Source organism: Barbus barbus, assembly GCF_936440315.1.
Source record: "Barbus barbus genome assembly, chromosome: 15".
Taxonomy (NCBI): domain Eukaryota; kingdom Metazoa; phylum Chordata; class Actinopteri; order Cypriniformes; family Cyprinidae; genus Barbus; species Barbus barbus.
Genome location: NC_136743.1, coordinates 25,390,287 through 25,417,519, shown reverse-complemented (window position 1 = coordinate 25,417,519; position 27,233 = coordinate 25,390,287). Strand labels below are relative to the sequence as shown.

Here is a 27,233-nt window from a genome sequence, read left to right as displayed (position 1 = left end):
GCAATACTCAGTCAGAACCGGTGTCTAAACTATGCTAATGAGGATGATGAAAGCTCCCTGATGGAAGAAGACAATAAGAGAAGAGCAGTCTGTGCCCTGTAACACGTGTTTGCTTTAAAAGTAAATTCATCATAGTTCACATTACAGTTCTGTTATTTTAGTGTGTATGTGTAATGTAAAGTTAAATGCATGAAACTCAATGACATGTAGAATATGGAAAGTAAGTTATAGAGAGTGACATACTTAAATTATTAACTTTCTGCCAAACAGCTCTAACTATAAATAAGGGAAAAACTATAACTATAACTTTTTGCTATAACTATACTTTTTTTTTTTTTTGTAAAAATTGAGTGAGGGAGTAAGAGAGAGAAAAGGAGAGATATAGCCTATTGAAGCAAGAAGACATTTTTGTTGGTATTTTATGGCCAATTTCTCTGTGAAGACAAGGGAGGCAGTGTCTCCTCAGAATTCAGGAAAAATAAACAAACAAACAACCAAACTACAAAAAATAAAGCATAGTGAATATGAAATATAACATGAAATTGTTTATACAGTGCTATTTTTATAAATTTTCAAAGGAAGGGATTGTTTTTTTTCTTAAGATCATTACATTTGAATGTTAAGGTCAGGATAGCACAATATCACGGTGTTTTATTTTTTAACTGTTGGTGCATGGTGGCTAATTCAAATTAATTTGTATGATCTTATTCATGCATTTTCATACAATCTGCTTGTGCCCCATGTTTAGGGGTAGACCTTCATACTTTTTTTAATAAAAATCAAATGTTTTCCCATTTGATTTCCTACATAAAAACATAGTTCTGTTTTCCTGTGAGATCAGGTTGGTACCTCTATTGTGCTATGATTGGCTCTGCCAACTGTTTTAAATGGTTCAATTCGATGAGGGATGGACAAATTACAATTCATATACTATAACTTTCAGTCACATCCTAATGAAACTGATCTTGAAATTACTTTATATATGAGATTGGAAGAAAACTCAAAAAAGTTTGCAAAAGTGTTCATATACAGTGTCATGAAAAGGTTTTTGCTCCCTTCCTGATTTTAACATTTGTGCATATTTTTCACACATAAAAGATTCAGATCATCAAACTAATTTTAATATTACACAAAGATAACCTGAGTAAATACAAAATGCCGTTTTGAAATGATGATTTCATTTATTAAACCTGCCTGACAAAAGTAATTGCCCCCTAAATGTAATAACTGGTTGTGCCACCCTTTGCAACAACAACTGCAATCAAGCGTTTGCGATAACTGGCAATGAGTCTTTCACATTGCTGTGCAGGATTTTTGGCCCACTCTTCTTTGCAGAATTGTTTTAATTCAGCCACATTGGAGGGTTTTCGAGCATGAATGGACTGTTTAAGGTCATGCCACAGCATCCCAATCAGATTTAAGCCCGGACTTTGACTTTGCCACTCCAAAACCTTAATTTTGTTTTTCTTGAACCATTCAGAGGTGGACATGCTGGTGTGTTTCGGATCATTGTCCTGCTGCATAACCCAAGTGCGCTTGAGCTTGAGGTCACAAACTGACAGCCGGACATTCTCCTTCAGGATTTCAGAATTCATGATTCCATCAATTATGGCAAGTCGTCCAGGTCCTCAGACCATCACACTACCACCACCATGTTTGACTGTTGGTATGTTCTTTTTATGAAATGCTGTGTTGGTTTTACGCCAGATGTAACGGGACACACACCTTCCAAAATGTTAAACTTTTGTGTCATCAGTCCACAAAATATTTGCCCAAAAGTCTTGGGGACAATCTAAATATTTTTTGGCAAATGTGAGACGAGCCTTTGTGTTCTTTTTGGTCAGCAATGGCTTTTGCCTTGGAACTCTCCCATGGATGCCATTTTTGCCCAGTCTCTTTCTTATTGTTGAATCATGAACATTGACCTTAATTGAGGCAAGTGAGGCCTGCAGTTCTTTAGATGTTGTTATGGATTCTTTTATGACCTCCTGGATGAGTCGTCATTGTTCTCTTGGAGTAATTTTGGTAGGCCGTCCACTCCTGGGGCCAGGTAGGTTTGGACAGCTTTTTTCCCTTAATAAATGAAATCATCATTTAAAAACTGCATTTTGTATTTACTCGGGTTATCTTTGTGTAATATTAAAATGTGTTTGATGATCTGAATCTTTTAAGTGTGACAAATATACAAAAAAATAAAGCAGGAAGGGGGCAATAACCTTTTCATGGCACTGTATATCCCATCAGTTTTTTTTGTTGTTTTTTTCCATCACCGTGTCCGTTTCAGAGCTCTTTAATGACCTCTGTGTAAATGAGCCATGTTTGGCATGGTTATCTTATTATCATTTATTTATGTATATTTTAAAATATGAAGTGAAGGCACGGGGTGTGGGCAAAGCTTTAACTAATTACAATACATATAGCACCGAATTAATTTAATGGCTTTATTATAATTTACCAATTTATATTGGACATCTGGTACATGTACAGTTAATAAATGACCTTTTCAGCTGTCTGTATCGGTCTGAAGTTTATATATTATGCTGTTGGCTCTTGGCCTAAACAAGTGGGACTTTAGACCAACCACATAACAGTGCATTACTTCTTTGCTGAGATACACCGTACCGTTGTCCACGTGTTCCGCATCAGTTTCTTGCTTTCTTCTTTGTTCTGTCAGGTCCACAATGTTCTGAGGTGCCATAGGTCTCAAGTCTCAGGGAAAGGTGATTACTAATGTATGGGAGTTTTGACATGGTGAAAAGATACTGCATCAGAATGCTTTCTGAGATTTGAAAATCTGAAAGTTGTAACTTTCTCCCAAACATTAAACTTTCTTTCTCTCTAGAAAAAAAATGAAGAGAAAGGAAAAGAAATGGAAGAAATACAGTACACTTGAGCCTAAAGACCTGAGCCATTTGATGTTAAGAGGGAGGTTTTCTCTTTCACTTTGTCACAGTAAAGGAGTCTACACCGCAGACAGTAATTGCATACCTCTTAGAGGAACGTGTCATCAGCAGTAGAACAAATCATTATTCTGCTGCACGAATATAACAATCTATCAAAATAACAAATGTCACACATAAATACTGAAGTATAGCTGAATTCTCCCAATTGTGGTTCTGGTGTGCACAGTGTCTGTCATATCTGAAGGGCTGTACTGCATGTTTGTCATCTTCACTTATTTCTGAATCTGCTTAGCTGTGACCACATGCTATTAAATTACAAAATGAGAACAGAAGAGAAAGGGAATTAATTTGCACTTCAGGTGCTTTAACTGCAGACACTGAGCTTTTTTAATAGAGCTGCAGGCAGGGCCGAATTAACCATTGGGCTAGGCGGGGCTGAAGACCTGGGGCCCGAGCAATGAGGGGGCCCGTGATTGGCTGTGAAGTAGATTGACTTGTCATTGGTAGCGCCGATCGCCAAAGCCCCACCACGTCCCCCACTTATTAGCGCTATTATTTAGTGGAGCTATTCCATAAATTTCATTCACCTTTTGAATTTGTTTTACCAATCAAATGCATTTAATTTATATTTTGATTTTGAACGACCTGTGTATCTATAAGGTGACCACTGCGTCCGCACTCACCTCTCTTTGCTTCGTTCTGGCGTAATCTGGAAATGGTCACACAAAGAACAATCTTCGAGAAGTAAAAATGTCAACTATTCTAAATTACTATCCTCTCTCTAATTTTTTAAAAAATGTGAGAGAGGGGCTATTCTAAAAAAAAAAAAAATGAGGAGAGAGGGAAAAACACGTGTTAAAATTCCCAGCTATCAGGTTATTTTACTAAAAAAGCTGATGATGGAGTGGAAGTTGTGAAACAGCAAGTGGACCGGACACATGGCGCAGATAAAAACATAGCGTCATCGTCGCCACAGATTTTAGGTTAGTTTGATTATTAATTTGATGGATTTATATTGTTTGTTGTGTTTTAACAATCTCTATAGGCCTATATTCGCTTTTGGGTCGATAAATAATCCGGAAGAAATATGTCAATCGTTTTGCGCGTCATGATGTTAGCTTATCATTTAAACTCATTTTAAACATTGTGGTTTAAAAACAATTTTTAACTTTTCAGGGACATTAAGAAGCAGGGCAGAATTCATTCTGGGATATGGCGCGCGTAAAGCACCTGCCTAAACTTGAGTTCTTTTTCGCGCCTTCAACTTAAACGTTCAAATACACATAGTTATGTGTCAAAACGCCCGTCCTTGCGAGTATCCTCATAAACAGTCATTTGTGTCTTACTTGAACATTATAATTAAAGATAAAACATGCATGTGTAGTGTAGTAGGCTATATGAGATCCTGGCATTGTATGATGAGATTTTAAAGGGATAGACTCGAGTTGTTCTGAACCTGTATGAATTTCTTTGTTCACCTCAACATAAAAGAAGATATTTTGAAGAATGTTCATAACCAGAAGGTTTCTGGTCCCCATTAACTCCAAGTGTATTTATTTATTTATTTTTATACTATGAAAGTCATGCAGAAGCTGTTTGGTTACCAGTGTTGTTCCCAATATATTATTTTGCATTTAGCGGCAGAAGGAAACTCATACAGCTTAAGAAAAACAACAGAATTTTCATTTTTGGGTGAACTATTCCTCTAAAGCAGCCTAATATAGCTGCTGTTGCCATTTGTGTCAATAATGTGAATCAAACATCAGAAAGAAAATTACTCCATGTCCTTGACTGAATCACTTTTGTAAAATAAGAATTAATCTATATTGAATTTATACAGTGAAGACTATTCATTCTATTTGTACATTTAATGGAAATGTTTTTGATGACTGCCAGACCTGTTGAATCACTTAAATAGAACCTGTCTGACAAAGTAAAGCATGCTTAAAGAGCAACACATCATGCTGCGATCTAAAGAAACTAAAGAACAGATGAGAAGCAAAATAGTTGACATTTATCAGTCTGGAAAGGGTTATAAAGCCTTTTCTAAAGCTCGTCTCACATTTGCCAAAAAATATCTTGATTATCCCCAAGACTTTTGGGCAAATATTTTGTGGACTGATGACAAAAGTTTAACATTTTGGAAGGTGTGTGTCCCATAACATCTGGCGTAAAACCAACACAGCATTTCATAAAAATAACATACCAACAGTCAAACATGGTGGTGGTAGTGTGATGATCTGAGGCTGCTTTGCAGCTTCAGGACCTGGATGGTTTGCCATAATTGATGGAACCATCCATTCTGCACTCTATCAGAAAATCCTAATGGAGAATGTCTGGCCATCAGTTTGTGACCTCAAACTCAAGCGCGCTTGGGTTATGCAGCAGGACAATGATCACAAACACACCAGCAAGTCCACCTTTGAATGGCTCCAGAAAAACAAAATTAAGGTTTTGGAGTGGCCAAGTCAAAGTCCGGACTTAAATCCGATTGGGATGCTGTGGAATGACCTTAAACAGTCCTTTCATGCTCGAAAACCCTCCAATGTGACTCCCTGCCAATTATCGTAAACGCTTGATTGCAGTTGTTGCTGCAAAGGGAGGCACAACCAGTTATTTCACCTGTGGCCAGGCAGGTTTGGACAGCTTTTTTCCTTTAATACTTACTTACTTTACTTTTGTCATTTAGCAGACGCTTTTGTCCAAAGCGACTTACAAATAAGAAAAAGTAACTAAAACTAAAACGTTACAACTCTATAAATATTATCTACCCACATATTTAAGAAAATAAAGAAATTAAATAAAATTGACACATGCATATAACAACATTTCAATAATAAACATATCAATGAAAAAATTTAATAAAAAGCTACTACTATCCCTTGCCGGTGTCCCTGCCCGGTGGAGTCGCACGGTAGAGTCGATGGTCTTTACACTCTTTACTTTTGTCATTTAGCAGACGATAAATGACAATTTATAATGAATAAATTAAATCATTATTTCAAAACTGCATTTTGTATTTTCTAGGGTTATCTTTGTGTAATATTAAAATTTGTTTAATGATCTGAATCATTCAAGTGTGACAAATATGCAAAAAATAAAATTAAAAAAAATTCACACCACCGTTGTTATGGTAAGTGAGTCCAAGGATGGAGGAAGACGAGAATATAAACAAAAAAGGATTTTAATAACATAAAGAGATCGATACAGCAGAATAAAGCTTTCACCACAATGCAAAACTTTAACATAACTTTAAGACTTGACGAAGACATAAGGAAAACTGAGGACTTATAAAGAGCAGGGAACAAAGGAGACAACGACATAATTAACTCAAAACAGGTGACCGGACTAAATGATGATTACTAATTAACTAAATCAGAATAGGAACTACCAATTAAGGTCAAAAGGGGAACTAAACAGAAACTGACATGTTACAACCGTGAGTTTATATATATATATATATATATATATATATATAAATGCTCTTAATTGTAGATGAATACTTCACTTCCATCTTATTTGTGCAGTGTATCTGAGAGGAATTGATTTCATATGTTTTACTGGTTTACCTTTCTCAATTCACAAAAGGGACTGAGGGAGGAAAAATGGCCAAGGCATTCTTCTATGTGTTTCAATGTCCATTTAGAGTCAGAGTCCATTTATCACCGAGACAGACTGTTCTTCATTTTTGCCAGGAGTGAATGCAACTTGTTGACTTGTTTCCAGGCACTTCCCATAGCAAAAAATAAACATTCTCCTCCTATCATTTTACTGAATGTTAATTAGTTTAATCCCTCATTATAATGGATGAGCCATGAATGGGTGTAATGAATTGGGAGTTGATTAGTCCAGACTTGTAAGTGCTTCTTAAATATGCCCTAGGGATAGTGTGTTCGTGACTTCACCAGTGCTGGTCTGGGCATATGGGCTCCAAACAGCTCTGATGGTATTTGTCTTGTGTAACCAATTGTCTGCTTCAAGATGCACAGATAGGCTCTCTGCAACTAATTCTGCCTAACATCAAAAGTGTCTTGTCCTTCTTAAAAAGACATTTGATTAAATACTTTTAAGTGCTTAACCGGGAAGCGTCATGGATATCAGGACCTAAACTTGAAGAAAAATAAGGCTTCTAGAGAGATGACATCAGTTGGTTAATCATAAAATCCCAATTTGCCTGCTGACTGTTTGTTTACTTGTTAAGAGGATTGTGTATATATATATATATATATATATATATATATATATATATATATATATATATATATATTTCCACATTTACCAGTTAAATTGTCTTCTGTTTTGGAGCAGTTTGAAGTTAACTGCAAAGTACACATTTATTTCTAAAGTCCATATAAACCTAATATAGAAAGTCTGTCACAACGTTTGCCTGACTGACAGTTTATCTTCTTCACACACTGCCATTCTGTCAAATCACATAATCATCTTCTTCACATTTAAGGGATGAATGAAACTCACCAGACATTTGACTGTTGACAGAAGCCAGAGGTTTTGTTGTGGAAGGCCAACAAATAAAAAAATATCATACTTTAAATTAAATGTGCCACAATGCTTTCAAAAGATCTTTATTGATCCAACTGTGTTTAAGATCTCAAATGTAACAACATTGGATTGAGATTTTCACACTCTACAAATATAAATATTGTAAAATAATACATTTTAAATCATATAATGATTAATTGCAAACACAAAGGTCAAAGCAGTAAGTTTTCATCCTCTATACGACATTGTGGACAAGTAATGTTTGGAAATTTATAAATGAATGATGTGTACATTTTTTACATAATTAGTTTCTTTCACATTATTAATCGCATAAGTATGGTAGAATTTTAATGAAAAGTCTTTAACAGTCTGAAGCTACAGTAGATGATTTCCTCTACATTTGTTTACCTGTCAGTAGTCCTTTATATCGAGATACTGCCTTTAGCAAGGCAAAAATACTGTGGAGTTCTCTTTTTGCATTGTTCTGATATTTACTGCATTATTGAATCAAACATAAAATTTGCAAATGCAAACAAATGTGATAGCATTTCTGTATGGGTGAATGAACATAAACACAGGTCATGCACAACTAATTTTTCATGTAAATCTACATCAATATTACATCAATCATTTCTACATCAATATTTTGAGATAAAAAGACAATGTTTTTGAGGTGTGCTGACATATAAAATGCAAATGTACAGGTTTGCTGCAATGAAGTTAAATGTCCTAAAAATGCAACTATGTATAAAAAAATTGTAAACTGTCATAAAAATACAATAGCATCATATTTTTTTTCTTCTATTCTCCATTTGGTTTAAAACAGCTCTAGTTTGTATCATGTAATTGTAAAACATTTGAGCAAATAATGGGTGCATGAATTAGCAAATACAGCTCTGCAGGTGCTGTCAAAATAGTCCAGACTTTTTATAATCATAAGTAGGCTATAATATTGAATATTTTATATTATAATGTCATTTAAAATATTATGTTACAAAAAAACAAGAAATTTAGAAACTGTATCTTACATTCACAGGCCACACAGTAACAGTGCTTACAAGGTTTAAAAGTCATACTCAACCTCCCTTATGAAAAAAATTCATAGATGTAGAAAAACCATTTTAAAATTAACAAGATGTACATTGATACAAATACTGTTTTCTCATTGGGGACTATTGCAAGGGAGAGTGTTTTTCGAAGACACGCTTGAGAGCTTTTGTTTACTGTACTGAGAATAGTCTTTTTTTCTCATCAGACCTTTGGACAGGTCTACAAAAATAGTCATCTTAAAACCCGCAGAATCTGAGAACATATCAAAGACAATTAGTAACTGCTAGCTACTTATTACTGCAAGAATATAACACCCTGTTGGATAGCAGACACATAAACTCCACAAAATCAAACTCCTTTGGGATTCTTTCATTTTCCCGTTTGTTATAGTACTTGTACGCAATATGTCTGTGAAATCCTCCAAATCTCACACTGCATTTCCCTCATTTTGTGTGAAAGGTTTCTTCAAGTGTCACCATTTATGAAGCAGAATAACTCTCAAACATTATAATGGGCCACAAGGGAGACCACTGCAGGTTTGGCATTATCTGTTGATAGAGGGCCGTCCTCCACTGGGTTTGCCTGGTTGAGCAGCACTGTGGGTCCCACTGAAGCAACCATAAAAGTGAAGTTGTCTGTGCGCCGTCCAGCCTGAACAGGTTTAGTTACCTTAGAAGAACTTTTCAGACTGGAACCTCGCTGGGGTTTTTCACAGTTGAAAAGAGCTCTGAAACACCTGTAGAACTAACACAAATAAACCCAGACAAACAAGTAAAAGGCATTAGATCAACAATGCTGAAATATATTCAACACAAGCACTTATCAGTTTGCAGGAAGTATGCATCTGGTTCTTGACGCTTTAATTTACTTGTTGACATGCATTCTACATTGTGATTGCACATCAAATGTGTCGAACTGAAGATAAAAAATGCTGTATGTGCATTCTAAGCCTCTATAGTGTTGTTGATTTTATAATTTAAATTTAATACAAACAATTTTCATTTATAATATAGTATTGCTTTATAATAACTCAATACTTCAGAGAGCATAAGCATAATCAATTTGAAAAATGTTATTAAACACTACAGTAAGTTTATGGTTTATTAGTTTCTCTGTTTCTCTCAATGCTTTGATTTCATACGACCTCGCAAATGAAAACATCCACATTCATTTCAGTACCTGCACTTCATAAGTGCTGCATGCCACTAATGAATCATTCATCAGTTATGTAGTTGTTTCCCACCCCACCCTCCAACACACACCAGAGAAAAAATAAACTTTGCAGGTCCTATGGGTGAGAGAGAGCCTACTCGGACGAAAACCTCTTCAGTGAGCTCAATTATAGTAACGCTGCATTTTATTGTCAGTAACGGTAATGGCGTTGTAAAAGAGAAATTTGATTACTCGTTACTGAAAAAAATAATGCTTGACTACCATTGTGCCCTTTCAAATGAAAGACACAGCCAGGTTCGTGATGTCACTTCCCTTAAGAAAATGTAGTGTACTTAGTATACGCATTCTGCTAAGTATACTTATAGTCAACTACATTTCCTCAAGAAATGGAAAGGTGCAACATTTACACACAATGATACTTGATAGGGGAATGGGAAGTTATAACCATTTAGAATTACAATTCATTAGTAAGAGCATTTATTTCATTTCATGTACAAAGGGAAAACAGTGTAAAGTGTTAAAAATAAATAAATAAATAAAAATACTCTACATAAAAATGCTGAGAGCTTATATCACCTTTCCAGGCTTGTTATAAATTAATGATCAGCCTCTGTTGTTTTCTCTCTGTGAGAAAATTGGCAGATTTGTTTGGTGTTATAGCCTAGCAAGGATCAGACACAGTCATTTTTAAAGTGGAATGGGACACCACTGAACATCATTGATTCATAACCCTTCTGATTGTGTCATAGACTTTCACATTTTTCTTGCTCTGGTCAGAAAAGCCTGAGGCCTTTTCACACCACATGTGTAAGCAACAGCAGGTCTGTGACGTCCTTTAACACTGACAATGTACCTGCTGTGGAACAAAAGTAAAGAAACCTGTTTCTTCTAGAAAGTAAAAAAAGAAAGAAGTTAATTGCGATTTTATATCTCACAATTGCAAGTTAGTTTTTTGTAATTGTCACTGTAAATGTGGTAATGCAAATTTATTTCTCACATTATACTTCATCAAGTTTTTTTTTTTTTTTTACTTTGTGGCAGAGATGTGCTTCCACACAAAAATTAAAGTCGGCGGAAAGGAAATTGCAATCATTTAGTCTTTTCCGTACTGTAATGTACACTCACCTAAAGGATTATTAGGAACACCATACTAATACTGTGTTTGACCCCCTTTCGCCTTCAGAACTGCCTTAATTCTACGTGGCATTGATTCAACAAGGTGCTGAAAGCATTCTTTAGAAATGTTGGCCCATATTGATAGGATAGCATCTTGCAGTTGATGGAGATTTGTGGGATGCACATCCAGGGCACGAAGCTCCCGTTCCACCACATCCCAAAGATGCTCTATTGGGTTGAGATCTGGTGACTGTGGGGGCCATTTTAGTACAGTGAACTCATTGTCATGTTCAAGAAACCAATTTGAAATGATTCGAGCTTTGTGACATGGTGCATTATCCTGCTGGAAGTAGCCATCAGAGGATGGGTACATGGTGGTCATAAAGGGATGGACATGGTCAGAAACAATGCTCAGGTAGGCCGTGGCATTTAAACGATGCCCAATTGGCACTAAGGGGCCTAAAGTGTGCCAAGAAAACATCCCCCACACCATTACACCACCACCAGCCTGCACAGTGGTAACAAGGCATGATGGATCCATGTTCTCATTCTGTTTACGCCAAATTCTGACTCTACCATCTGAATGTCTCAACAGAAATCGAGACTCATCAGACCAGGCAACATTTTTCCAGTCTTCAACCGTCCAATTTTGGTGAGCTCGTGCAAATTGTAGCCTCTTTTTCCTATTTGTAGTGGAGATGAGTGGTACCCGGTGGGGTCTTCTGCTGTTGTAGCCCATCCGCCTCAAGGTTGTGCGTGTTGTGGCTTCACAAATGCTTTGCTGCATACCTCGGTTGTAACGAGTGGTTATTTCAGTCAACGTTGCTCTTCTATCAGCTTGAATCAGTCGGCCCATTCTCCTCTAACCTCTAGCATCAACAAGGCCTTTTCGCCCACAGGACTGCCGCATACTGGATGTTTTTCCCTTTTCACACCATTCTTTGTAAACCCTAGAAATGGTTGTGCGTGAAAATCCCAGTAACTGAGCAGGTTGTGAAATACTCAGACCGGCCTGTCTGGCACCAACAACCATGCCACGCTCAAAATTGCTTAAATCACCTTTCTTTCCCATTCTGACATTCAGTTTGGAGTTCAGGAGATTGTCTTGACCAGGCCCACACCCCTAAATGCAATGAAGCAACTGCCATGTGATTGGTTGATTAGATAATTGCATTAATGAGAAATTTAACAGGTGTTCCTAATAATCCTTTAGGTGAGTGTATATTCGAGTGAAACAACTTCTCGAACAAGAAAAAATGCAGGACGGGACCTGATTACCTTCATCAAGAACTGATTGATTCATTGGATTATTGTTATTTGTTAATTGCTGCGATACAGGGGCGGATCTAGAAAATAATTTTTAGGGTGGCAAAGGGGTGGAATGGGGACTATGAGGGGTGGCATCACCAAAGCAATCCCCCATGCATAGTCTTTGGGTATTTATTGTCTGGCATGCACAGTTGTGTTCACAAATATTGCATTACCATTAAGTAATCATCTATACCGTTTAAAATGAAAAATTAATAACAACATTTCAATGTCCATCATGGCACCATGTCAATACACAATATAAAAATTTTCAACAGGTTATATCTGAGCTTGTATCATTAAAGAAGCCATGAGGTTCTATTAATATTTCATAGGCTACTTAGATGGTATAAATCACGTTTTAGTGCAAGTTTAAGAGCAAGTTTAAGAGTAACACTTTTGAATTTCCCAACATTAGAAAGAAATACAATAATATCAATGCATTGAAACTGGATCATTTTTTAAAACAATGTTTGATTTTCTGTTATTAGCCGAGGTAGGAATGTCTGTAATCACCCAGAACACACTATATCAATAGCCTAGCAACACCCCAGCAACTGCATAGCAAGAGCCTAGCAACCACCCAGAATAGCAACCAAATAGCAAGGGAGGGTGGGGGTTCTGGAGGAGGGAGTGGAGCAGGAGAGAGGGCAGACAAGAACAAAGTAAAAGACCATGGGGGAGTGGAAGGTGGAAGGAGCCACGGGGAAGCCAGGAGCAGGAGGAGCCAAGGTGGAGTCGAAGTGTCGACGGACCGAGGTGGAGCAGGGGGCGCAGAGGTCTGAGTCAGAGACAGGGGATCCTCTGTGTAGGGTTGAGCTGATGGTCCGAAGACACTCGGCATATCCAGATGAGCAGCAGGAGGTGCAGAGGGGCTGAAGGGCATCAGCAATGTTGGGGCTGAAGGACTGGTTGAGTAAGGAGGCGGGAGAGAGAGGCTGGGCGGGAATTCAGGACACACAGGAAGCACAAGAGATTCAGGGCTGGACGGGACCAGCGGAGACACAGGAGATTCAGGGCTGGACGGGACCAGCGGAGACAAAGGAGATTCAGGGCTGGACGGGACCAGCGGAGCCACAGGAGTATTGTGAAGAATAGGGGGTTTAGGGTTCACCTCTCCAAAAAAGTAAATTAGGTCCACCAAAAAAATGTCCTTCAGCTCATCATAATATCCATCAGAGTCCAGTTCGTACTCACTCATCGCAGTAGGAGTGTGGGCGGGGCAATCCTCCAACTCCCCGAACTCCACTAACACTCCCTCAGCGCTCAGCGGTGTAGCCGGCTCACACACCTGGTCAGACCATTGCGGAGAAATGGGCTCCAGGGCGATGGTAACTTCTGACCTTGTCCTCGGTCTAAGTTCCTCCATCGCGGCACGCCGAACTCCTCGGTCTGCGGTGGGCTCATGTGACACCTCCGTCGCATCTTTCGTTGGTGGTGGGCTGGTCTCTGGCAGTTATGGAGTGGGGCTGGTGGCGAAATAATCCTCCACAGGATGGTGAACACAGAATCGTTGTGCACCAGCACCCACCCCACAAAGGCGGCGAAATCCTCTTTAGGACCGCCCGCTGGAACGCGTGCATTTGACCGCTCGCTCAGGCTGGTGTAATAAAAAACACAGAGCGAGCGGTCCGGATAGTGAGTGAGGCACACGAGCTGAATGAAGTCCAGGGTGTGAGCTTCCAGCGGGCGATCTCCCTGCTCCAGGCAGAGAAGTTGTACGGCGGGATCGTTCATGAAAATTTTTTGGAGAAATGTGTCTTTGTTTTGAGAAATGAATTAATGGGTTGGGAAAAAGGTGCCAACTAAAATCAGTTAGCTATATTATGTTAACAATTCAAGAAAATTGCAATACAAGATTCTCACCTAACTCTGTTAGTTTTATTAGTTTTCGTGATTGGCATCTTCTTATTGATTTCATGTTATTGTTTCGTCCGATATGGCAGAAAGGCCTTTATCCATGAGTGGAAAAGTGCATCAAAGTGGAGCGAGCGGTCGGAGAATCAGATCACCAAACAATTACGGGATGAATCTCAGACATATCCGGATGGGATTAGATTTATCTAGAGGACTTCTGAATAAACCGAGAAGCAGTATCTGATTCACGAACAAATGTACAAACAATTTGCGCTTTGTGTTTTTGACTCAAAAAGAACCGGTTCATAAGAGTCATTTGTTAATGAAGCCGACTACACTGGGCGCGCTGCATGCGCGTGCAGACTAAACTTCTTTTTGCCAATATTTTCCGTTACGCTGTCATCGCCGCGGCTGAAAAGTAGCACATGAAACACTGCTTACATTTATGTTTTATTCTGTGGTAATTCTGGGGTGGCAGGTGGGGTGGTAGATCCGCCCCTGCTGCAATATGATATAAATGACAGGTTGCTGGTGTAGCCTACACATAATTAGAGAAGACATGACATGAGAGGGAGGAGAAGTTAATTATTTTGATTACAGACTTCAAGCACATAAGAATTAAAAAATAAATAAAATAATGTGCATGGATAAATCGGGATTTTATGGTGACTTCTGGGTTTTTATGTTAGAAAAACATAATTTTATTTCCTTTAAAAGCAGCCATAAATTTTAAATACAAAATGGTTACACTTTATTTCGATAGTCCACTTTAGACATTCTACCAACAATAAATAACTTTGTAACATGTCAACTATATGTCAGCTAATTCTCATTAATTTACAACTACAGGTGCATCTCCAAAAATTTGAATATCTTGAAAACGTTATTTATTTTCTTGTAACTTATTTCAAAAAGTGAAACTTTCATATATTTTAGATTAATTACATGTAAAGTAAAACATTTCAAAAGTTTTTTGTTTTAATTTTGATGATTAGAGCTTACAGCTCATGAAAATCAAAAATCAGTATCTCAAAACATTAGAATATTTACATTTGAGTTTCAATTAATGACCATCCCTACAGTATAAATTCCGTGTATCGCTTGTTCTTTGAAACCACAATAATGGGGAAGACTGCTGACTTGGCAATGATCCAGAAGACAAACATTGACGCCCTCCACAAAGAGGGTAAGTCACAGAGGGGCATTACTGAAAGGTGTGGCTGTTTACAGAGTGCTGTATCAAAGCATATTAAATGCAAAGCTGACTGGAAGGAAGAATTTGGGTTGGAAAAGGTGTACAAGCAACAGGGATGACTGCAAGCTTGAGAATACTGTCAAGCAAAGCTGATTCAAACACTTGTGAGTGCTTGCAAGGTGTGGACTGTAGCTGGAGTCAGTGCATCAAGAGTCACCACGCTCAGACATATTCAGGAAAAGGGCTACCAAGCCACTTCTGAAACAGAGAAGCGTCTTACCTGGGCTGTGGAGAAAAAAAAACTGGACTGTTGCTCATTGGTCCAAAGTCCCCTTTTCAGATGAATTGGAATTGGAAATCAAGGTCCCAGAGTCTGGAGAAAGAGTGGAGAGGCACAGAGTCCAGTGTGAAGTTTCCACAGTCAGCGCTGATTTGGGCTGCCATGTAATCTGCTGGTGTTGGTGTTTTCTGAAGTCCACAGTCAACAAAGCCATCTACCAGGAAAGTTTAGAGCACTTCATGCTTCCTTCTGCTGACAAGCTTTATGGAGATGCTGATTTCATTTTCCAGCAGGACTTGGCACCTAAACATGGGTAGTATTTCGCTGCTTATAGAAGTGGTGTAAAATAGACTTGTTATTTAATTGCTTCCACTTTCTTGTCTGTGACTGTTGAGACAAAACTTAAAACTGCAAAATAACTTAAGGTATGGTTTCTAATTTATTTCATATTTAAACAGATAAAGAGTAGTTAACAGTCCCAAAGAAAAAAAAAAGTGTGCACACATAATACTACTAATTTATTTTTCATCTGATTAATATGGCAAGAAAACATTCAAGTGGAAATAATATCATGCTTCAGTGGTAGTGAAAATTTCAGTGGGGAAAAAACTGAGAATTTATTCATGGAATGTTCTCTTTGTGCTCACAAGTTATGAAATCTTAAAGTTGCAATTTAATACTTACTTCATTACTTCATAAAATGAGTTAAGAGGAAAAAATATAGCATTCCTTTCTAGAACAGCTGTCATCCACCATTTAATATGACAGCAATGCTGCTTAATTTGGTCTAATAAAGTTTCAGATGTTAAAAACTATTTCACATCTGTGCTAAAGTGATATTAAATATTGATGGCTCATCACTTCTAAGTGTCATAAAGGAAATGCAAATGTTTTGTCAGGAGCAAAGTTTGGCTACATCAGACATTAACATTTGTAATATGCATGTTTCATTATTAAAATGCATGGTCTTTGATGGTCTAATGCTAAAGTGAAGTGACATACTGCCAAGTATGGTGACCCATACTCGGAATTCGTGCTCTGCATTTAACCCATCCAACGTGCACACACACAGCAGTGAACACACACCCGGAGCAGTGGGCAGTCATTTATGCTGCGGCGCCCGGGGAGCAGTTGGGGGTTCGGTGCCTTGCTCAAGGGCACCTCAGTCGTGGTATTGAGGGTGGAGAGAGCGCTGGACATTCACTCCCCCCACCTACAATCCCTACCGGCCCGTGACTCGAACCCACAACCTTTGGATTACGTGTCCAACTCTCTAACCATTAGGCCACGACTTCCCCTAAAGATTACAGTAATTCAACAGTTAGTGAAAACTATGTGAAATCCATAGCTTAAGTCGTATCCATATATTCAGTGGCTCAAGTTTGATATCTAACAGATAATCGAGTCACAATTATCAAACACTATGTGTGAAAACACAGGGCCGGACTCACCGTAGATGTTCTGTTCCTGGAATCCCTGATGGATGTTGCTGGCCAAAAATTTTTACTTGTATCTGTACAGCATTTTTAGTCTTCAACTCGCCTCAACTCACAGTTTCCATAGTTACGGGCTGGGAGGAATTGAAGACTGAAAATGACATACAGGAGAATCTTTCTTCATCGACTGGAGTGTGATCAATATCCGGAAACATCACTCAGTTCTTCATGCAGTACACTGGTAGATTTGCACCCATCAGAATTTGAGTGGCACAAAACACTGTGAATGACTAATCTTTCATGCCAAAAACAAAAAAAGAAGTGGTCTATATCTACTGTATCTCAGTGGTTCTTTTCAAATCTGCAGATTATTTCAAAATAGACGTCTAATTCTTCAGTGACCTAAAAAAACAACTCTACTGTACTATAGAAACACTTTTCTTTGAATAAATAATTGCTGAATAATTAAATGCTATTTATTGTATTTTATTCAACTGTTAGTTCCGGTCTATAGCTTCCTTCAGACTTAAATACTGAATTCAATAAATTTGTGTTACACCCTTAGCTTCCAGCCTCCCATATGTGGACTGCCTGCGGTGAACACACAAAATGTACAAAATGACTGACAGACAGAAAGCATCTTGACAGTAAGGAGCCTGGGAAGTCACCTGCAAAAAAAAAAAAGGCCTTGGCGACGGTTTTGCAATTCGTTCCGTCAGTTTATGAACTGTACTCTGTACTGTACTAATTCTTAAATGGTTCTCTCGGTTTAACACACCTTGCCCACAGATTAATAAACCATACCCACAAATTTCCAATCCATGCGCTCAGATTTTGTAAACCGTACCTTCGGTTTTTAAATCCATACCCACAAATTCATAATCCATGTGCACGCTTTCGTAATCTGTTCCCACATTATTTTTTCATATTTTTTCTTTCCTACAGGTGACTTCCCAGGCTCCGTATGAACGCCTTCTGACTGGCTACAGAACACTTGAGGTGAGGACACACAAGAGGTTTGTGAGTTGATGAAAAACTTAAAAAACTAAAATTAAATTAATTTAAAATAAAAATGAATCAATATTGAACATATTTACTTGTTTAACTGCAGGTGACCATTGACAATTATCTGACATCAGAGAACCACAAACATGCAGATATGCTATTAAATTAATAAAATAAATTTTAACTTTAAGTATGTATGATAGGTCACTAGAGTTTATCTGGGAATCCCTGGGCCAATAAAAAATCTGACCATGGACACTTGGTTAGTATGTCAGACATTATTACAAATTATTATGAGTCAGCATACTGAGGATCTCTGAGGAGCTCTTGGTATCATGTTACTCCCAGTTCTTGGCTCATTTTCAGTCAGACAAGAACAATTCAGTCAACTGAGACTGAGGCTCGCTCTGACTGAATCACTTAATTAGAGTTTGTATCCTATGTCAAATTCACAATTGAACCTTAGAGTTATTTAAACAAAACAAAACAAAAGGTCAAAACAATTATATGTTTACAAATCAGGCATTGCTGTGGATGATACTGATTTTCTTAATTGAGATATTATGATTTATAATGTAGTGAAGTAAAAGTTTTCCAAAATGAAAATACAGCTAAGAGTGTACTTGGGGTTACTGATAGAGTAAAATACGTTTTACTGTCCACTACTGCTCAGTATTAATTGGTAAAATAAATTATGTATATTGAAGTGATGTTTGGCTTCATCATTCTTATATTCATTACTTCAGCTCTCTTTTTGTGTCAAATTGCTTAACTGACGTATTGGTAAGCCCCTCCCCTCGAACGTAGATGAGCCAATGGCAGTTGAGGATCAGTTGATGGGGACTGGAACTCTGACATCTTTAGGTTTCAGAACTGTAGAGAAACACTGGAAGATCTGAAGCTCTCATTGGTTTGATGGTTTTTATCTTACAAAAATGGTAAAACGATGTGCCTGGGGTAATTGTAACACCGATTCTATTGCTGCGTCCCAATTCACCTACTTATATGCCCAACAAGTATGTACTCTTTTTTGTGAAGAAAAAGTATACTTTTGAGTATGTAGCAGAATAGTAGGCACCAGGGGCGGCGTTTCCGTATGGCAGAGTATGGCAGTTGCCATATCCTAGCCCAGTCAGTTGTGCCGTGGAAAATTACCCAAACTTCATATCTCTATAATATTTTGTTATTATCATTTTAAATCAGTGCTATTGGACTTCCTTATGTCTGTTTGAAGGTTTTACAAATATTTAACCAATGAAAAGCAATTAAAAGAGCTTGTCAGTAAAACGTAAAACGCCATTGGATCCTCAGACTATCAGAGAAACCTCGTAACTTCACCCCGCCTCCATTCAGAATGAAGCGCCACGCACAACCTTGAGGAGAACGATCTCCGCTTCTTCGCAATGCAAGGGTATAACTGATGTTTGAATAAGAAAAACATTTTCTTTACTTAAACACTATGTCTGGCTAATTAAAGGCTATTTTTTGTGTGTTTGAGGAGTGGAGAAGTATTTGCCGTCTAGTTGTGGCCAATATACATTTGTACGTTGCATATAGCGCTTCATATCATGAGATTTTGGCCAAGTGTATTAAACAACAAGAACAACTAAGCGCCCATATAGCTACAATAAACGTTATAACCTGTGAGTTGATGAAAGCGTAATGTGATGCACTCAGATGTAGCCGTTCTAAAGACAGACAAAACATAGATCTCCATCATTCGCTGCATGGTCAAAAACCTTGTTAACTCCATTTGAGCTTGATTTTCATATAATGTTAAGTGCAAGTGTCTGATAAAACCACAATACTCTGATGATGCAGTGTTTACTGAACCCCCCCCCATATTTCAGTGTTTTAGTGTACCGTGGGAATTTTATTTATTTATTTGATATATTTATTAACACCCTTTCATGCCGAGAACTCTGCTTATGTGTTTGCATAATGATGCATTTAAAGGTTAATGAGCAAATATCATTATAAAAGTTCAGTGTTGCTGCAGATGAACTATAACGTGGATAATATTTTTTTTCATCAGGTTAGACATTGATTATTTATCACTCAAATCCCTTTCTCTACCTGTCTGTCGGTCGCGCATATCCGCCATGTTTGTAGTTTCTTAACACTATTTATGCGAGTTTGTAGTTCTCCACTGCAATGTGTTGTGGGCAATATTAGCCGTTAGGGGGTGCTTCTCAATTCTTATTTGTGCATCCTCGTTTCCTTTCCTTGCGTCCTTTCCTCGCATCTTAGCTCCACCACTTCAGGATACGAGGGAAGGATGCACATAAAAGACGCGAGGATGGTGGAATTGAATCAAGTGAAATGATATATCCTCGCTCCCTTTAGCATCACTTTAGAGCGTCATCAGCTGCGCAAAATGGATCTGCCCTTATGTTGTTAAAGTTTGTTTTTTAAGACTTTCAAAATAAACAAAGCAAGATGCCCTGTTGAAATATATGACATGTATGGTTTATTTAAATTGCAAAGGTAAAATATAAATTAAAAATTATTACAACAGATGAGAAGGGGGAGGAGAATTTACACGTGCGTCAGGTTTTTCGATGAAAAAGTCTTCCGCATAGGATACACCTGTGTATCCTCGCTCATAGCTCCTTTGGAAGGCTCCTCACTCCTCGTTCCTCGCCTCCTCACGGTGCAACTAGAGAATTGAGATGTCCTTCAAGATGGCTAAGCTCGATCGGTTTCCGGGTCATAGGATGGAGGACGGAGGAGTGAGGAAGCGAGGAGGGATATTGAGAAGCACCCAGAGTGTGCATCCATGTGCACTTCAAATTTTAACCGGAAGTAGTAGACCATCTGGGAATCTTTGACACACTTTTTTTAAACATACTATGATTTGGGACATACTAATTCTATTTTCGAATACTAATTAGGACAGATAGTATGTGAATTGGGACACAGCACATGTATCCTGACAGGATGGGCAAAGGAATTTATTTTATATTATTTTCTAAACCCAAACAAGACCCAAGGTAGTCATACTCTCATTAAGTTATCTGCTCAAATAGAACGTTAATGTCATCTTGTGCTTATAAACAAGGTATCTCTGGCTAAAACTAGCTACATTAAAGTTAGTGAGTCCATGCTAATGTACAAACCTAAATAGCTATCTGTTCTCACGCCATGTACAGTGTAGGTCAAAAGGGCATACAAGTACGTCTACATTTCAGCGCCTCTCCATATTAAACTGGTTAAATGTAAATTAATTTAATCTTACCCTGCAGTACATGAACAGTGTTGATCCTGGATGTTGTCATCGGCGATCGTGATGACCGTAACATGAGGCTTCTCCCACTTGAATTGTGATCTATAAACCCTCGCTCCCAAATTTATATTTTTTTCCCACCATATTTATTTTAAAATCTTTTATATATCCCTCCATGGCATATTTAAGTCACACTTGAATGCTCCTCGATGAGAGGTGATCCTTCTGTGTCCAAAACTTGTCAAAAACACATTGGGACAAGGTTTTCACACTGACAGCTGTCATTGTAACAGTTAGCATCTCCGTTTGTTTGTCCAAGTTAGCAACAGTTACTAAGGAGGGCAGAGCTTACCAATAGGTCCATTGCACACTGGTCTAGTCAGTTTTGAACCTACTTCAAGCACACTGCTCAGTGAGACTAATCTATCAGAATATGCAATCATTTAGACACCAGATAAAAGTAAAGCAAGACAGAAGTTTTGATTTGACATTGAGATCTGTCTCAATGGCTGTATCCGAAATCGCCCCCTATACCCTCAAATAGTGCACTATTTGAGGGGACGGCCATTTTAAGTGGTGTTCGAAACCATAGTGGACGTTCTCGAGTGCACTCATTCAATCCCACAATGCACCGCGAAAACGAGTGCACAACCGATGTACACTCAACGGCTAGAGATGACCCAGAATGCACTGTGAGAGTCGTGTGCCAAGTCAATTCCCGCGTCTTACCAGAAGATGCCGCCCGCAGCTGAATCATCCATCCAGTCATTATAGAAGCGCTCGTCCACGGCGTAATAGAGGTAATACAACAAAGGTACAAAATTAATTGTAAATTGACTATTAGGGTTTATACATAATTTCCGTGACAGAGTTCAAGATAAATCCTTCAATCTTATTACTGGAGCTGCCCATATCAAATGATTATTAAACAGCAAGAAAACTATGCAAAAGCGGCAGTCCTTCCAGTGCACTCAGTGTCCAAATTCACTCACTCGTTTTCATTCACTCCTTCAAGTGAATTGTATGAGTGGACTAATGTAGGGAATAGTGAATGAGGGTATAGGGGGCGATTTCGGGTACAGCCAATGACAGACATGACTTTACAGGCTTCTTGGCAGTTTCTTTGTTGTCTGTGCCTTTGGTCCATCTGTATGAAACTATTCTTAAGTTTGCTTAACTTGGATTAAAGCAGTTTGCAGTAGATCTGCACTTTCTACATAGACAAACATGGCCAAAACTTGAGTTCTGTGTCCACACTGGAGGAAACGTGCTGACAGTGTTGCATAATTGTTTATTTTAATAACAACAGCACATGGTGTTGGACGAAGCATATCAAAACAAAGAGGTTATTTTGTCGCCTTGGAATAATAAGGATCTATCTGATATTTTTGTCAAAATTGAGTTATTCACATATTCTTATTCTGTGACAACTTATTTACATTATGTGATGTCTTTTTTTTTTTTCGTTTTGTACATTTTAGGACTTTTTATTTAGAAAACAAAAAGGTTCTATCTATCTACAGTCAAACTCTAACTTGGTTCTATAAGTTTCTATCTGTGAATCAGCCAATCAGCACTTCGAATGCACACAAGAGGACCAATCAGGATCAACTTTCTTTGTCATGTCGCCGGACTGCTCCGTAACAGCAGGAAAGAATAAAAATTAAACAACAATAATTACTTGTTTGCAGAAACAATAAGTGCAGTTCACCTTTATTCCACAAAGTGGCACTGTTTAAAACAATGATGGCGTGATTTTTCACTCATAATTAGCACATGCATAAAACAAATATTATCGGCAAAAATTGAACTGGCTTGAATGGCTTTACTGCAGAGCAATTACTGTACATAATGAAATATACTGTGACTGTCATTTGATGGTCGATGAGGTGAAGAGCGATCAAAATGTTGCTTTTGAAGATGCTGAAAACGATAGTTTTGAGAATATATTGAGATCTTGAATATTAGCCAGATGCTGCATACTGGGGAAATTATTTATGAATTAAAATTAAAATATAATTTGAAAAAAGCAAAGGAACAGCACAGGAAAAAGTTTACTTGTGTTAGAAGTATAAAAACTGTGTTCCATAGTGAACTTCAATATGAACCCTGCTAAGAAACATATTACAACATTGGACAATCTACAAAGAGCAAATGAGCTAAATTATTTCTATTTGAGATTTGAGGCACAAAATGATTTAGAGCAATGTCATAGCAAGCTGCAATCACTGTCTGACACCAAAGACATCCCTTGGGTGGAAGTAGACCCAATTTTAAGGTGCTTGCAAACCAATAAGGCTATTGGGCCAGATGGGTTACCAGCTTTTTTGTTAAAAAACTGTGTTGAAGAGCTTGCTATAGCATGGTGTCCCCTATTTCAGTGATTTCTTGATACCCATACTGTGCCAGCTCTGTGGAAAATGTTCTACATAACACCAATCCCTAAAAAACCTGGTGCTATAGAAAATATTGATCTTTGTGCTGTGACTTTGACTTCAAATGTCATGATGTGCTTTGAGAAATTTGTAATTTCATTGCTGGAAAAAGAAGTAGAGCCACTACTAGACACCTGTCAGTTTGCCTATAAGCAGAACAGGAATACTGAGGATGCTGCTCTTAGCATTTTTCATGTTGTGTCTAAGCATCTTGAGAATACTAAAGCCTATGCTCGTATTTTATTTGTTGATTTTAGTTCAGCATTTAATACAGTGCAGACACATTTGCTTTTAGAGAAGTTGCACAGTATGGGTGTCAGTACTCTTTTAATCAAATGGTTTCTTTTTTTTTTTAAGTAATAGAACTCAGCAGATCAGGGTCAATGGGACACTTTCTGGGGTCAGATATAGTAACACAGGAGTGCCACAAGGTGGTGTTTCATCGCCTTTGCTTTTTGCTTTGTATACGAATGATTGCAGGAGCATATATACTAATAATTTTATCATGAAATATGCTGATGACACTGTCATTTTAAGTCTCTTACATAAAGACATGGACTTATCATCTTACCACAGTAAAATAGATACTTTCATTCAGTGGTGTGACAAGAACTGTCTTGTTTTAAATGTAAAAAAAGACACAAGAAATGGTCCTTGACCCAAGAAGTGTATCTGAACATAAAGCCTGTGATCATTAAAAACACAGTGATACAGCAAGTGACATCTTACAGATACCTGGGGTTTTATATGGACAGTGTTCTTTGTTGGAAGACACACATTGATAGTCTGTGCACAGGATTACAACAGAGGCTCTATTTTTTAAGAAGGCTGAGACTGTATGGGGTGGGTAGCAATATCTTGCTTGTTTTTGACCGAGCTATGTTTGAAAGTCTCATTCGCTATAAAATCACAGTCTGGTTCGGAAACTTGTCTGTTCAACCAGCCCGGTCTCATGAAAATGCGTATAAATAGCACACCAAAATAAAAATGAAAACTCGTGGTATTGATACGAAAAAATGGACTTTGGCGTATATATGACACGCGCGTGTTTGGAGTGCATATAATAAGTGTTGGGAGTAACGCGTTACAAAAGTAATGCATTACAGTAACGGATTACTTTTTGCTGTAATGCAGTAATGTAAGGCATTACTAATCAATTTTCAGTAATATTTTACTCGGTACATGTTCAGTAACGCTTGAGCTACAACACACTTTTAGCCCAATTTCTTTTTTTTTTATTTAAAGTCGGGCTCCGACTTTTTTATGTCCCTAGGGCCGGGCTTCGGGACAATATTCACGTCATAGTTCAGACGCGGGCCTGTTTTAGGCTTCTCCTTATCTTTATATTTTAGACATCCATCAATTATTGATGAAAAAAAAATTGCTGCGCTGGTGGAAATAACATGAGTCCGTGCTGCCGTGACTGTCAAGAGAGGCTCAACGGTGTTTAGTGTCCTGCAGCAGCAGCGAGCCGTCAGCACAGCTGAAGAATTCTGCGTTCAAATACATGCAATAAAGCAAAAGCCCCAGCAAAAGTAATTACCATTAATGTGTCCAGGGGAAATAGTAAGGATTTGCCATCTCCTCATTAGACGCGCCTTTAGAGAGAAGTACATCTTCTTGGATAACGATTATATTAAATAGTTTTTGTTTTTATTTCGTTAAGTAGTAATTTAAAGCTTTCTATAGGTATATTTATCATGTCTGTGAGGCATGTATTCACTGACTTGCGGTTCATTTTTGTGAAGCGCTCATGTTCAAGATAAAAGCACAACGTTTTGTTGATATTGTGTGCGCACACAAATAAAAGTAGACCCTTTACAGTTACGAATGATGTATTAATCTTACCTTTATGAGCAAAAATTACGGCGTAAGTTGTTTCCATTGAAAAAAAATTGCAATTGATTGCGCGGGTGCCTCCAAACTGGATGCAGTGCACATTTATTTAGGTTTAATGTTTAAACATTGTTATATGCTTGAACTGTTTTAGTATATCTATAGATTTTATTTTAGGCAAGTCATGATGATTTGAGAAGGCTACAATGATCAAACATAAGCTATGACCAGTCTGCCGGTCTGCCACTGGCCGCTTGGTCGTTACTTTAAGAAAGAAAAAACATATTTAATGAACAAAAAATGCTTTGAATTTTTTTCTAAATGAACTTAATAAAAAGCCGGAACGAAATATAAACACTTTGCCATTAAGGCAACATTCTCGTTTTAGAATGTTAAGTTCTACTTCTGTAGTTATTTTGGTGAAAGTAACTCAAAAGTAATACAGGAGTCATGTAACGCATTACAATTCTGACACAGTAATATTGTAAGGTAATGAATTACTTTTAAATAACAATAACAAGTAATCTGTAATGTATTACAGTTTGGAAGTAACTTGCACAACACTGCATATAATACGCCATTTTCGTGTGCATATGATATGAAATTTGTTGGCGTGCATATTGTGTTGGGGTGGAAGGAACACGCGACAAGCAAAGCTTAGGTGAAGGCCCCGGAGGGTGGATTTTATTAACAAGTGCGAAAATACGTGGGCGGTGAAGGTGGTCTTCCTCGTGGCGGTGCTCTTGAATGTGTCCAGGTGTGGGTGAATCTGTGCGGTGCTCGTGGCGGTGCAGATCGGTCACACACTGTTATCTGGAGGGAGAAAGAGAACAGAGGATTAGGTCGCTGTCTCATGGAAAGGCTTCTCAACCTTCCTCTGTGAGCACGCTGTTTAAATCCAGCCCGGCTGACGAGGCGCAGGTGTGGGTGATCAGCCCGTGATGAGCTGTGAACAGGTGCTCCACGTGTGTTTCCAGGACGTTCGTCACACTACCCCCCCCCCCCCCCCCCCCCCCCCCCCCCAAGCGTTGTCCTGGCAGAATAATATGGTGTTAGTAGGGGTGACATAAGGGGTGGGTGGGGAGTGACCCCCGACAGACCTGCGAAAGCTGACCAGATCCGGGAGAGGCCGTCCGCATTGGAGTTGGCTGCTCCAGCCCGATGTCGCACTTCAAAGTGGAAGTCTTGCCGTTTGTGTCCTTGACCCGGGCCATCCATTGGAGGAGTGCGTGGTCTGTAACGAGGGTGAACTTTCGGCCCAGGAGATAGTAGCGCAGCTCCAGGACTGCCCACTTGATGGCCAGAGCTTCCTTCTCGACGGTGGCGTAGTTCTTTTCGGCTGGGGTCAGCTTTCTGCTGATGTACAAGACGGGATGCTCCTCCCCTCCCTGCACTTGGGACAGGACGGCTCCAAGTCCCGTGTCGGAGGCATCCGTCTGCAGCAGGAAGGGGCAGCTGAAGTCCGGGGCTAACAGGACCAGCTCCGACGTAAGCGCCATCTTCACCCTCATAAACGCCTCCTCGGCTTCAGGTGTCCAGCACACCTTTTCTGGCTGCCCCTTCCTGGTCAGGTCTGTCAGGGGGGAGGCTAAGGAGGAGAAGTTAGGGATGAAACAGCAATAGTACCCTGCCAACCCCAAAAGGCTCATACCTAGGACTTCGTGCTGGGTTTCAGGGAGGACCGGACTGCTTCCACCTTCTTTTCCTGGGGCTTGATGAAGCCCCGCCCGACCTGGAAGCCCAGATACTTTGCCTTGGACAGGCCCAGGTGACAATTCCGGGGGGTTGGCGGTAAGCCCAGCCCTACGCAGCTCCATTAGCACCCTCCGCAGACGGTCTAGGTGGTCTGGAGTGGATGACCACATCGTCCAGGTACGCCGCGGCGTAGGATTGGTGGGGCCGCAGTAAGATGT

General features: G+C 38.8%; 1 protein-coding gene across 1 annotated transcript in view; it reads right to left on the bottom strand.

Moving 5' to 3' along the window:
• Nucleotides 1-8,951: 8,951 nt before the first annotated feature.
• LOC306881591 (pinopsin-like) overlaps nt 8,952-27,233 on the bottom strand; it is a gene marked incomplete at both ends in the record, with an annotated part of 112,510 nt that continues 94,228 nt past the window's right edge. Inside the window, one exon of the mRNA XM_079435768.1 lies at nt 8,952-9,197. Within this exon, the coding sequence (XP_079291894.1) occupies nt 8,952-9,197 (246 nt within the window). The remainder of the gene's footprint in view (nt 9,198-27,233) is intronic.